A 12,465-nucleotide genomic window follows, 5' to 3' on the forward strand; every position below is an offset into this window, starting at 1 on the left:
AAATCACATTACATCCAAACAGATTTGTGGTGTCAGAAGCAAGCTCCCCAGTTGCCTAATAGTTTTCTATTCAAAACACATTGTGAAAACACCCTTTTGGGGAAACCTGAGTAAGACCCAGGAGAAGGGAAAAAGCAGATTGTTAGCAGGTATTATCGAAGTAGATAGTTGCCCCGAAACAAATTTCTCTAGCTGATGATCTGTTGAGCGTGCACCTCAACAGAGACTGGAATTGCCCAAGCTGACTTTTTCACTAGCAAAGTTGAAAGAATACATTACTGGGAACAAAGGACTCAGCTACATGGGAGTGGTTTAACACTCATTAGCATCTATCATTGTTAATTTTTTATTAGAATGTGAAATACATTTTTTTTTTACTCTGCCTGCAATCGTTGGGGCTTCATTCATTGGCAGAAAATACTCCTCCATTTAGGTTGAGAAAACTCTTCTGTATTTACAGGCTTAACTCCCTCCCATAGCTTTTCTGCTGAACTCTCTCAAGAGTACAGAGGGAAACAGACTCAAGGACTACTTTGATTTGACCACAACTTCGAAATGTCTCCTTCTGCTACTAGCTGTTAAAAAAAAAAAAAAGTGAATCAATTGATATGACTCCTAATCGTCCATTGCCTCTAGAAATTGCGAGTGCGATCAGTCTCAATGTTCTTCGTGCACTTATTCAAATGCGATAACCCAGCAACTGTTTATGGGGACAAGAGCATATTGTCACATTCTTGCCCCCATTTTGAAACCACCTCAGTACTTGAACTGCTTCCAATGAAAATGCAGTTCAGATTTATGCACGGCCAACTATAGCGTGTGGTGTGTATCATCTCATTTTTCATCTTCCTCTTAGATTCTTCAGTTGGAGTCTTTCATCTGCGTTCTCCCCAAGGCCAATATAAGTTGACTTATGACAAAGCCAAGGAAGCCTGTGCCAATGAAGAAGCAACAGTAGCCACATATAATCAGCTCTCCTATGCTCAGAAGGTGAATAATCAGTCCTTTAATGGTATTTGTTTAGCACTTACTGGGTGCAGGGCACTGTACTAAGAGAAGGAACTGAGGACCACATACTTTTTTTATGGCATTTGTTAAGCACTTACTGTGTGTCAAACACTGTTCTAGGCACTGGGGTAGGTATACGTTAGGTCAGACAAGGTACCTGTCTCGTACAGGGCTTATAGTCTAAGTACAAGGGAGAATAAGTATTTAATCCCCATTTTATGGTTGAGAAAACTAAGGCACAGAGAAGTTAAGTGACTTGCCTGAGGTCACACAGCAAGCAATTGGCAGAGCCAAGATCAGTACCCGGGTCCTCCGACTCCCAGGCCCATGTTCTTTCCACTAGGCCACACTGCTTCTTCAGAACTGAATTCTCTTGCAGCAGACACTTCAAGCCTTTGACGACTGCCAAGGGGTTGGGATTGAATGTAATGGAATCTGATCCATGACAGTGTCCTTGACCTACTAATTGCTGTTGCCCAAAATCATTATTGCTGGGCTGTAGGTGGTGTATTCCTGCAGGGTTTAGAACACAGACTCCCGCAGCTCACTGCCTTCCCAGAATATCTGGTGGGCGGTCAAAGTCAAAGTGCCTTCTCCATGGCAACCTGGAGTGACTTGAATGATGGCTGGCAATTTCCTTTAATTCCTAGCAAGGATTCTGTGGATTTGTAAGCATAATACCTACCTAGAAATTCCCCACTACTTTATCTAACATCAAGCACAAACATGACCACAACCCCGCATTCCTGCTGATGTCAGTGAGAGGAAAAAGCAAAGATTGATGCATGTTGGAGGGAGGAACCATGAGAAAAAAGATAGCTCAGCCAGCAAGGAAAGTCTCCCCTTTGCTAGTTCCTGCAGAGAGATTGAGTCATCTATTTGGTAGAGTACCTTTGGTCTATTGGCTCTCTGGCTCCAAAAGAGGACTTTGCTAATAATAATAATAATAATGGTGGCATTTAAGTGGTTACTATGTGGTAGGCACCTTACTAAGCGCTGGGAGCAGTGGATACAAGCAATTTGAGTTGGACACAGTCTCAATCCCCAGGTTACAGATAAGCCGAGGCATAGAGAAGTAAATGACTTGCCCAAGTCACACAGTAGATAAGTGTAGGAGTGGGATTAGAACCCATATCCTTCTGAGTCCCAGGCCTGGCCTACATCCACTACACCATGCTACTTCTCAATCTTTCATTGGTATTTGAGTGCTTATTTTGTGCAGAGCACTTAAGCACTTGGGAGAATATATGATATGCCCTCAAATCTTCTTCCAAACAGCCACCAAGGGCAAAGCAAGAAGTAAAGAGCCTTAGATTGTGGTCTTGAACTAATTTGGGGGAGGTTGGACAATTAGCATTATTGATCGTGGATTGTTCTACATGTGACTATGTGTCTCTGTTGCAGGCTAATTACCACTTTTGCGCAGCAGGCTGGCTAGATAATGGAAGAGTAGGTTATCCAACTGCCTACTCTAACCCAAACTGCGGATCCGGATTTGTTGGAATAGTTGACTATGGGCCTAGAGTCAATCGGAGTGAAATGTGGGATGTATTCTGTTACAGAGTCAAAGGTAAAAACAGGGGCTTCTTCTATGGTCAGAGGAATGGAATTCTCTTTTGTCTGTAAAACTTTAACTGTTGGACAAATTAGGCAGATTCCCAGGGGACCATCCCTCATCCCCTTCCCTCCCCCCACACACACCCCAGGACCCTCCTGTGAGCATCGGGGCAGGGGGAACGGAGGGGGAGGTTCACCAAAGTCCTCAGATACCCCTCCCCAAACTTACCTCCTCTGCAGCCTCTGGTCATACTTAGGGTGTGCCCTGGCTGAGCCGGGGTGGAAGACAAGGGGGTGAACGTGAGTCAGAGAACCACACTGGCTTCCCCTGTCCAGGGTCCATTCAAGTGACCCTGAAATGGGAAAGAGGGGAAAAAAAAATCTCTAGATAATTAATGAATCTCAACAACCAGACTAGGAGAGCAAGCTCCTTGCAAGGAAAAGCTAAGTGGAGGGAGGAGGATTTGGTAAAGAGCCACTCTGCCCCTTTCATCACCGAACAGCTCCAGTGTCTGGAGCCAAAAGTAGTGAGTTCATTATGGTATTTATTAACCTCTTATCGTAGGCCAAACATTGTGCTAAACACCCCGATAAGCAATTTGGATGAGATACCTGACCCAAACAGTTCACAATTTAAGGGAGACGTAGAACAATAATAGTACGATGTAAAACAACAATAAATTACAAATGCAACAGTCCAAAATTACGTTGGTCTAGAGAGATGCGGTGAAATTGTTTCAGAAATCAGCCAGATATAACCAAATTAGGGTGATTGGGGAGGGTTTTAATTCTACTTGGGATTACAGTCTTACTCCCCAAGTGAACACTGTGAATGGCAGAGGAAAGGAGACTACAGAAGTAAAGAAATATAGTTTGCCTCACCCCTCCCCGACTTAGATCTCCAGATTGATTGTCAGGGGAATTTTCTTATAGAAAAAGTAGCCCAGGGTAAAAGCAGGCCAAACACTGAGCACAAACATGACCAAAACCCCCCATTCCCAATGACTCCAGTGCTTTAGACCAGTGCTTGGCACAGAGTAAGCATTTAACAAGTACCCTAATTATTATTATTATGTTGAAGAGAGAAGAAAACAAAAAAAAATTGTTTCATGTTGGAGGGAGGACCACGGAGAAGGGAGCTCAAGGATTTGGGTAAAACCCAGTTGCTGAACTATTCTTCACAGTGCTGGTTTCTCTCCAAAGGATTGCTCATAACCCCCATATTTTTTTTTTAGTTCATAAGGGGCCATGACTTTCTTTCAACCTTTTCTAGAATGATGTGATACAAGGCCTTCTGGATTGGGCCACTTTCTAGCTAATCTTCAATCCTCTAATCCTGCCCTCTAGATGTGAATTGTACCTGTAAACCAGGCTATGTGGGAGATGGCTTTGCATGTAGCGGGAACCTGCTGCAGGTTTTGATGACTTTCCCCATGTTCACAAACTTTCTGATGGTACGTAACTGGGCTGGCACGGTCTTCAGCAGATTATCCTGACCCTGATCTTTCTCCTCCCACATTGATTTTCATGGTCGTGGGTTACCTTGGCAGCTGAAAATGTGTATGTGGTGGGATGACATAGTTACTTCTGATCACTCTGGTGATACCTATCTTCTGAACTTGAATCCCAAAAGAGGACCTCAGAGAATGAGTGGAAATTTTTTTTTTCATATTAATCCTGGGGTAAATTTTACAATTGTTTATGACCTGTCTATTCCTTATGTCATGAGTGTGGAGGGGAATCAGGACAGAGAGCTGTGTTCTGGGCCATAAAGTTAGGAAGTGGGAAGGGTCCTTTTCCTGGCACCAGTCTAAGAAAAATTTTAAGCCATGAAAATGTAAACCCCTCTCAGTCATCCCAGCCTAAGCCACCTTTCAGAGGGACCCAAGTGTTGGAGGCTCAAGGAAGATAGAAGTCCTGAAGTTTAGGGTCTAATTTCTGTATCTTTGGCTATAGAAAAGAGGTTCTATAAAGCTCAGAATAGGAAGTCAGGATAAATGCAGCTATTCAACCGACTTCACACTCTAGTCCAGTCAGTAGCAACCCACTGTAATCGCTGATATCACTAAACTTCTCAGGTTGATGCCAGCACTCAGTTTTCATAGCTTCCCCAACTCTTTCAAGTTTAAAGCTCTCTTAGAATGAAGGCATCTCAAGGGGGTTTTCTCTCTTTCCACAGGATGTCCTAGAGTATTCTAATAGTTCAGCAAAAGGCAAAGAATTCCTGAAACATCTTACTGACCTGTCCAGTCAAGGTACTTTCTTCGTCCCAAATAATGATGGGCTCAAGGAAAATGAAGTAAGTTCCCTGCTACTTTCTCCAAGTCATTGTGTCTCATCACTTTAAACATTAGGTAAACGCATCACCTGAAAGACAACAGATAGAGAAGTCAGGTTTTTTTAAAATTTATTTCTTGAGGAACTTGCTAAGGACAGAGGACCAGGATATACCCGAAAGTGAACAAGAGGAGGGCAAGACGAAAGAGATGACTAAATAAATGAATGAATACCACAGGTGGATTGTTATGATGATGATGGAATCTCCCCTTGAGTACTAAGGATGAGGCTTGGTCCTGAGGTTCCTGGAATTGATTTTGACAGTAGCTTGAGACACTGTCTTTTCTCATTCTTGCTGGTCATGTTCCCCATATAAATCCTGAATTTTCCTGTAAATGAGAGAGTTAAACTCGTAGGAATTGTAGTGGTAATAATACCATTTGTTGGGTACAGTGCAGGGCTCTAAGTGCTTGGGAAGGTATAGCAGAAACATGACATATTCCTTGCCCATAAGGCCACATCCATTGCTGAGTGCCTACACTTCACAGAACTGAGACGAAACCTTAGTCCATTCCTAGTGACCATACAGCTGTAGAAAATATATTGAATTTTTAACTACACGGTATTCTTTTAAAGGCCATTTCTGTACTTTCCTTCATTCTTTTAGACACTTTCTGGGAGAGACATTGAGTATCATCTGTCGAACGTCAGCACCTTGTTTTATGATGACTTGGTTAACGGGACCACTCTTCAGACCAGGATAGGAAGCCAGCTGCTAATTACATTTGGCCAAGACCCACCCAATACAGTAAGAGGAAAGCTCCTTCAACCCTTACGTATTTTCCCTCTCGAGGGCATCTACTATTATTGGGAGAGGGTCCTGCTTGCAAATGAGGGTGAAATGTCCCCCAGGTCAAGGGCTCAGGAAACTCAAGTCCCTGATCTGGCAAACTCACTTGGCCACAAGTCACTCTGATGAATAAAAATATAATAATAATACTTTTTACCAATGACTGTAACTTCTTATCATCTGGGATTGTGTTTATCAACTCTATAGCATCATACTTTCCTAAGAGTTTGGTAAAGTGCTCTGTACACAATAAGCACCCAATAAATACCATTTATTGATTGATCAGTAATAGTTTTAGTATTTAAGTGCTTTCTATGTGCCAAGCACTGGGGTAGATGCAAGAAAATCCAGTTGGACACAGTCCCTGTTCCACATGGGACACTCAGTCAAAGGAAAACTGGTTTTGAATCCCCATTTTATGTGAGGAAACTGAGGCACAAAGAAATTAAGTGACTTGCCCAAGGTCATACAACAGACAGGTGTTGGAGCCAGGATTAGAACCCAGGCCCCGACTCCCAGGCCAGTGTTCTTTCCATTAGGTCAAGGTGCTTGGATGGAGAGTAATGCAATCAATCCATCAATTGTATTTATTGAGCATTTTGTGAGCACTGTATTAAGCTCTTGGGAGAGTACAATATAACAAAGTTGGTAGAAAATAGCAAAAAATTAATTTTAAGACACTGCAGAAACCAGGAAGTTATAAGACCTCTATCATTCCATTTCTGTCTTGCTTTCCCTTATTTTCATTAAGGTATTGGGTAGCCTTTCCTTCACAGACTATTTGAATTTTTAAGAGATAAGGGCTTAACATTTCTGAAAACTCTTTTCTGTCATCACTCATAGTTTCTCAAATTAGGAGCTTCTAAACAGCCAATCTGGAAAAAAAAGACTAAGTAAATCCAAAGCTGGAGATCAAAATGTCAATACTGTGTGAGCAACCAGCATTAAGAACCAATTCTTCACCTCTGGAAAATGGAGTCTTTCCTTTTCTAGGCAGCACAAACCTTGAAGTTGCTCTTTGTTTTCCATATATAGTGGTCTCATTATATTCCCATATTCCTCTTCTAATTTTCTCAGAATGAGACGAGATTTGTTGATGGCAAAGCTATTCTCCAGTGGGACATTTATGCTTCAAATGGGATCATCCATGTCATTTCTGAGCCTCTAAGGGCTCCCCCTGCACCAGCTGTAAGTACAAAATTGTCTTTCCAGACAGACAATTGGCAGAGAAGCACTCCTCTGGGCCCCACATTGCTCTCTCAGGCATTGGCTTTGCTCTTCCCCAATGCTGTAGGGATAAAAATGACAGTCCCCAAACCTGCAGCCCATAACCTTCGGTCCTGAAGGATCCCTTCTTCTCTCCCTCCCTGCATCAGGCCCTCTTCCTCCCCCACTCCACACCCATCCCAGAGGGCCTCATCCCTGCAAGGTCAAATGTCGAAGGTTGATTGTGCTTTATCCCAAGTCCCCATTTCTGCTCCATGATGATAACCCATGTTCCCATTGTTTGAGGCTTCTGTCCATGCTGGAGTTGGAGCTGGGATATTCTTTACCATCACCCTGATTCTCGGAGGCATCGCTTTCGCTGGGTATTCATACCTCAGGTTCAGCCGGAGGACCACTGGCTTCCAGCATTTTGAGGTGAGCGCACAAGACAACTAAAACGGGATAAGGCTAAAGCCTTACTGCTGTGGGAGTCTGAGGGAAAAAGCAAATTCATCAGAGACTGAGGATTCATAATGTGAGCCACAATAACTGGGACTAAAGTCAACAAAAGTTTCCCAGTCATCCATTCGCCCCGCCACCCCACACCCTTGCTGGTTATTTTCTATCCCTGCTTGGGAATACTCCTTTGATGAAATCCTTCCTTTGGCCTGTCTGCTGAGACAGCGGTATCGGATTAGTTATTAGTTAGCTATTGGATTAGTTATTGCCCAAGATAAGTATTTGGAGGAGACTTTGGTGATCGTGTTCACAAATGACCTCCAACAATTACCAATGGAATCTGAGTGCTTACTGTGTGCAGAGCACTGTACTAACCTCTTGGGAGAGTACATTATAATAGAGGTGGTAGACGTGATCCCTGCCCACAAGGAGCTTACGGTCTATGAGAGAGACAGACATTAAAATAAATTACAAATAGGGGAAAAGTTTAGAGTATAAATTATTTACGTAATTGCTGTGGGGCTAGGGTGAAGAGTAGCACCAAAAGTGTTAAAGATAGGAGTAGAAACCTATAACTCCTGAGACTGCGATTTCTGCCAGGTAATGTGTAGCAGAAGACCAGATAAGGCAGCTAACTAAACAGTCTTCTGCTTAGTTAATCAAAGTATCTGCTGCTGGCCCAGGTCAGGGTCAAAAGACCAAATTGCTAAAATGCACTTGAAGTGCACGGAGTGGCCATTTTGAACTTTCATTTAACCTTCAGTCTGGACTCTGAGGTTCTGCAATGAAAAAACGTTAACATCTGCAGAAATACTAACCAGGCTACAGATCAGCTTTAACCATTGGGCAGAAAGGGCAGGGGGTGGAGCACGTGTCCACCACCTTCAGGAAGACCCCTTTGCTCTTGGAAGAGCCATGCTACTGCCCAGGCTCCTCACCCCATCGCTGCTATTTCTGGGGGTCGGTGAGGGAGAGTAAGTCTAGAAACCGCAACCCCACTGCACTCTGAGAAGGGTAGGAAGAGATGAACTTTAACCTCAGGGTGCCTAATAGACTTCTGCTTCAGAACCATCATACCCACCACATTTGGGCCTGCATTCTTGTCCAGTTGGTGATGAACAACAGTTAAGGTGACTTAAAAAACTTCTCTGTAAAGCCAGGAGAGTTCTAACATTCCACCATAATTTTTGGCCTCCACTATCTCTGCCTCTGCTATCTATTTGGATTATGAGGGAACAATCTATCACTTTAGATAAATCACAAACTCCAGGTGTTAATGCAGAAAACCTCAATGACCTCCATAAGCGGCTTTCAGCAAATGTTGATATTTTTTTTTGCTCCATATAGTCAGAAGAGGATATAACCGTTTCAACCCTGGACAAACCCTCGAATATCTCTAATCCCATGTATGAAAGTTCTACATCATCTCCACTGGAAGCCACCGAAGACCCTTTTTGCGTAAGTTGTTTAGAGTTGATGTCCTCAAGAGGAAAGGGATGTGTCATTCTGGGGCCGTCCAATTAAATATCTTTTGTAAGATGATTCACCGGGACAAGCTCACTTCCTAGTAAAGCACTCACAGGAAGCTGGGATAAAACTTTGGGAGAGAATGATTCAATCTTTAATTTGAGCATCAGAGCCTCCAAGGCAGTAGGAAATAAAATCTTCTCAGAGAAAGAACTGAACATTAGGAATTGAAACCAGAACACAAGTTTGCACAAAGATGTTCCCTCATTTCAAACAGGAAGTTTGGTCAGCCTTCCCTATCGTCAAAGCTTAGTCTCAGGGGAACAGCAAGCAGAGGGGGCAGGATAGAGTCTTTAAATCCACTCACACAGGGGAAGCTAAAATTAATCAACAGTCTTTACTGAGTGCTCACCATTTGCAGAGAGGCAGAGAGCTGTACTAAGCACTTGGGAAAGTACAGTACTACAGAGTGGGTAGACAAATTCCCTGCCAACAATGAGCTCGCAGTCTAGAAGGAGAGACAGACATTAATATGAGTAATGTAATGGAAGAGGAAGACAAAATGAGGCACTACAATGTTAGAAAAAAAAATCGTTTTGCCTAAAATAAAAATTCCCATTCTCTGAGCTGATCAACTGCCTTTATCCAGGATTATACACCTCACTGATTAACCCAACAGATTTTGATGCTCATCGATTGTCCGTCTCCTTTCTTCCAGACATCCTCCCTCCCTACAACACCCGAAGAGCAGAGTGACAGTCTCTAAATTTTGCTCCCTCTTCACCTAGCTAGTTCCCTGCATCATCTTCCACTCCTGCCCAGATAAGGCCCAGATAAACTCCTCCATCTTGTCCCAATTATTGGTCTAATTATTCACACCAGCACTCCATCCAAGCAGATAATCCAGAGTTGACTAGTGGAAAGAGTTGACTAGGCATTCCTTCCACATTAACTGACCAGCCTGGCCTTGAAGCCTGAAACCCTCTAGGCAGTAAACTTGTTGGGGGCAGGGAACATATCTACCAACTCTGTTATATTGTACTCTTCCAAGTGCTTAGTACAATGCTCTGCACACAATAAGCACTCACCATTGATTGATTGACTTGAAACAACTCTTCATACTGTTCCATCAGAGAAATTCCCCCAACTGATATGCCTTCAGAAATGCCTTTGCTACAAATATCAAATTGACCATCAACAAAGTGTGCTTTCTCAGGGGCCACCAGTTCAGCCATAGAGATTTAGGAGTTCGCCTCCAGCGAGGATAATGTTTTCCCATTTATCCGTGCAAATAATTGTAGTTATTGAGCGCTCACTGTATGCCGAGCTCTGTACTAAGCATTCGGGAAAGAATAGTATAACACGCATTTCCTACCCATAGTGGTATTACATAGCAAGAAGGAGCTTGATAATGGGGCAGATCTAAAATATTTGGGTGGTGGGAGGAATTCAGTATAGCTGTGGATTGCTGATACTTAGGCTCTCAGGTTGTAGGCTCTCTGCAGGCTATAACCTACTCTGTACCATAAGCACTTTGTAACTGAGAGCCGAGGTAAGACTTCTGATGATTGGAGCCTGGTGGATTCCCAGTTTGAGATGAGCCATTCGTAGGTTGAAAACACCTTTGAATAAACAAAAACTTTGTTGGGGGATAAGAAGGGTTTAAAGATTTAAAAGATTTGTCTCAAATTTGGCCAAAAATTGACTCATATATATGTATAATAATACGTTTTACAGGAATCCGACGAACAGCAGCTTGTGACAAGCGGAGCTCATGGCGAGCTTTGAGAGGAACTGAAATGGGACTTGTTGGATGTGCAACACTAATTTTGGTCAGCAGAGCCTCCAATTAGTATTTACTGTGAATTTTCAAATGCCAGTCAGTTTCAGGAAAGTAAGGCCCTCTAAAATATTAGAGATTCTGCAGATCCAGACCCTCATTTGTCTGTCTGGGTTGTTTTTTGTTGTTGTTCAGAAATGGAAAGAGAACATACTGAATTTCTGCCTGTGGCTAAAGAAGGGCAGCAACTATTTTTTTTTTTTTAACATACTGGAGATGGGACAAAACCATAAAACAGAAAAATATTTTCAGCTGGGTCGATCTGAAACCTTAACCACAAAATCCTTTTCTTCTGAAGACAGCACTTTGTTATGAGTACACTTTACCTCTTGGGACCTCCTCCCATAATAATGTACTGGCTGCATCTTGCTTATAATGACTATTTTCCCTTGGGGACTGTGTTCTGGGTGTGTGCACTTTTTCAATCTTTCATTGCTCATATTTCCCAAATGCAATGCTTATTTGCAAAAAACAACTTTTGTTAAGTCCATTAGTCTTAAAGATTTTATTTTTTTCCTTTACCCTCACCTACTTCTTTGGTGTAAGGTGGAGAGAATAAGTCCAAAATATGGATCTGATTGTGTTAGAAGCTGAGTGGCCTAGTGGAAAGACCACAGGACTGGCAGTCAGGAGACCTGGGTTCAAATCCCACCTCCACCACTTGCATACTGTGTGACCTTGGGTGAGTCACTTAACTTCTCGTTTCCTCATCTACAGAATGGGGGTTCAGTTACTGTTCTCCCTCCTTAGAGGCCCTGTGGTCTTAGGGACTAGGTCCACTCTTGATGCACTCTGTATCTACCCCAACCTTTAGTACAGTATCTGACACCTAGTAAACACTTAAATACCACAGTTATTATTGTTAGGACTTTTGGAAGGTTTACTCTCTGGGAGGACTAGAAATAATTGGCTTGAGAATGAAAATTCCTTGGAACTGGTGTCATTTTTGCTTTTACTCAAAACCAAAAGATAAATCCACATCCTGCATCGTTTGTTCCACTCATTAGAGATATCCAGAAAATGCAATCCTCTAAAGTAAGGTTTCTGCAAGTGGGTCCTTAGTAGCAGTGAACATCACTACTGGCTGGTTATAAAATGAATATACAGTAAGAAACCCGATGACCTACAGTAACTGTGTCTGAGATCCCCGTCAGAAGTTCCATGACCATACAAAATTGTTTGGCTCTCAGACTACCACATGAAGCAGCGTGATCTAGTGGAAAGGGCCTGGGAGCCAGAGGACCTGGGTTCTAAACCTGGCTGTGTCAATTGTCTGCTCTGTGAACTTAGACAAGACAGAACTTCTCTGTGCCTCAATTTCCTCAACTGTAAAACGGGATTCAATACCTGTTCTCTCTTCTACAGTGTGAACACCATCTGGGCCCCGATTATTTTGTATCTACCCCAGCATTTAGTTCAGAGCTTGGCACAGTCAGCGCTTAATGGATACCACAATTATGATGCTATATTTGATCCAATTTATCTGAACTAGTCATGGTTTGGATAAATGGCTTCCTCCTGTAGTTGAAATGACTCAGGTGGCTTTACCACTAGACTGAGCTTATATGTTAAACTGGTGTCACACATCCAGATTGGGAGGGGAAGGAATGATGAGTCGGAGAATTGGTCTCTAACAATCTCCTACAAAGGTTAGTGCCCAATTCAGACCTGTCCCTATCCACCTCTTCCTGAATCCTTCAACAGTAGAACCACCACTATCCTCTATCTCTAGACTGTAAGCTCAATGTGGCTAGTGCTAACTCTATTGTAATGTACTCTCCCAAGTGCTTAGCACAGTACT

At 42.8% G+C, this 12,465-nt stretch overlaps 1 protein-coding gene across 3 annotated transcripts in view; it reads left to right on the forward strand.

Annotated features, from left to right (window-relative positions):
- The window catches only part of STAB2 (stabilin 2), a 107,564-nt gene extending 96,410 nt beyond the window's left edge, over nucleotides 1–11,154 (forward strand). For all 3 annotated transcript variants that reach the window (XM_029078915.2, XM_029078917.2, XM_029078916.2), the window contains 9 exons: nucleotides 857–990; nucleotides 2,413–2,578; nucleotides 3,913–4,019; nucleotides 4,745–4,864; nucleotides 5,510–5,650; nucleotides 6,770–6,880; nucleotides 7,205–7,333; nucleotides 8,705–8,815; nucleotides 10,562–11,154. In XM_029078915.2, the coding sequence (XP_028934748.1) occupies nucleotides 857–990; nucleotides 2,413–2,578; nucleotides 3,913–4,019; nucleotides 4,745–4,864; nucleotides 5,510–5,650; nucleotides 6,770–6,880; nucleotides 7,205–7,333; nucleotides 8,705–8,815; nucleotides 10,562–10,612 (1,070 nt within the window). In that variant the 3' untranslated portion in view covers nucleotides 10,613–11,154. The remainder of the gene's footprint in view (nucleotides 1–856; nucleotides 991–2,412; nucleotides 2,579–3,912; nucleotides 4,020–4,744; nucleotides 4,865–5,509; nucleotides 5,651–6,769; nucleotides 6,881–7,204; nucleotides 7,334–8,704; nucleotides 8,816–10,561) is intronic.
- Nucleotides 11,155–12,465: the final 1,311 nt, after the last annotated feature.

This window comes from Ornithorhynchus anatinus, chromosome 14 (assembly GCF_004115215.2).
Source record: "Ornithorhynchus anatinus isolate Pmale09 chromosome 14, mOrnAna1.pri.v4, whole genome shotgun sequence".
NCBI classification, from domain to species: Eukaryota; Metazoa; Chordata; class Mammalia; order Monotremata; family Ornithorhynchidae; genus Ornithorhynchus; species Ornithorhynchus anatinus.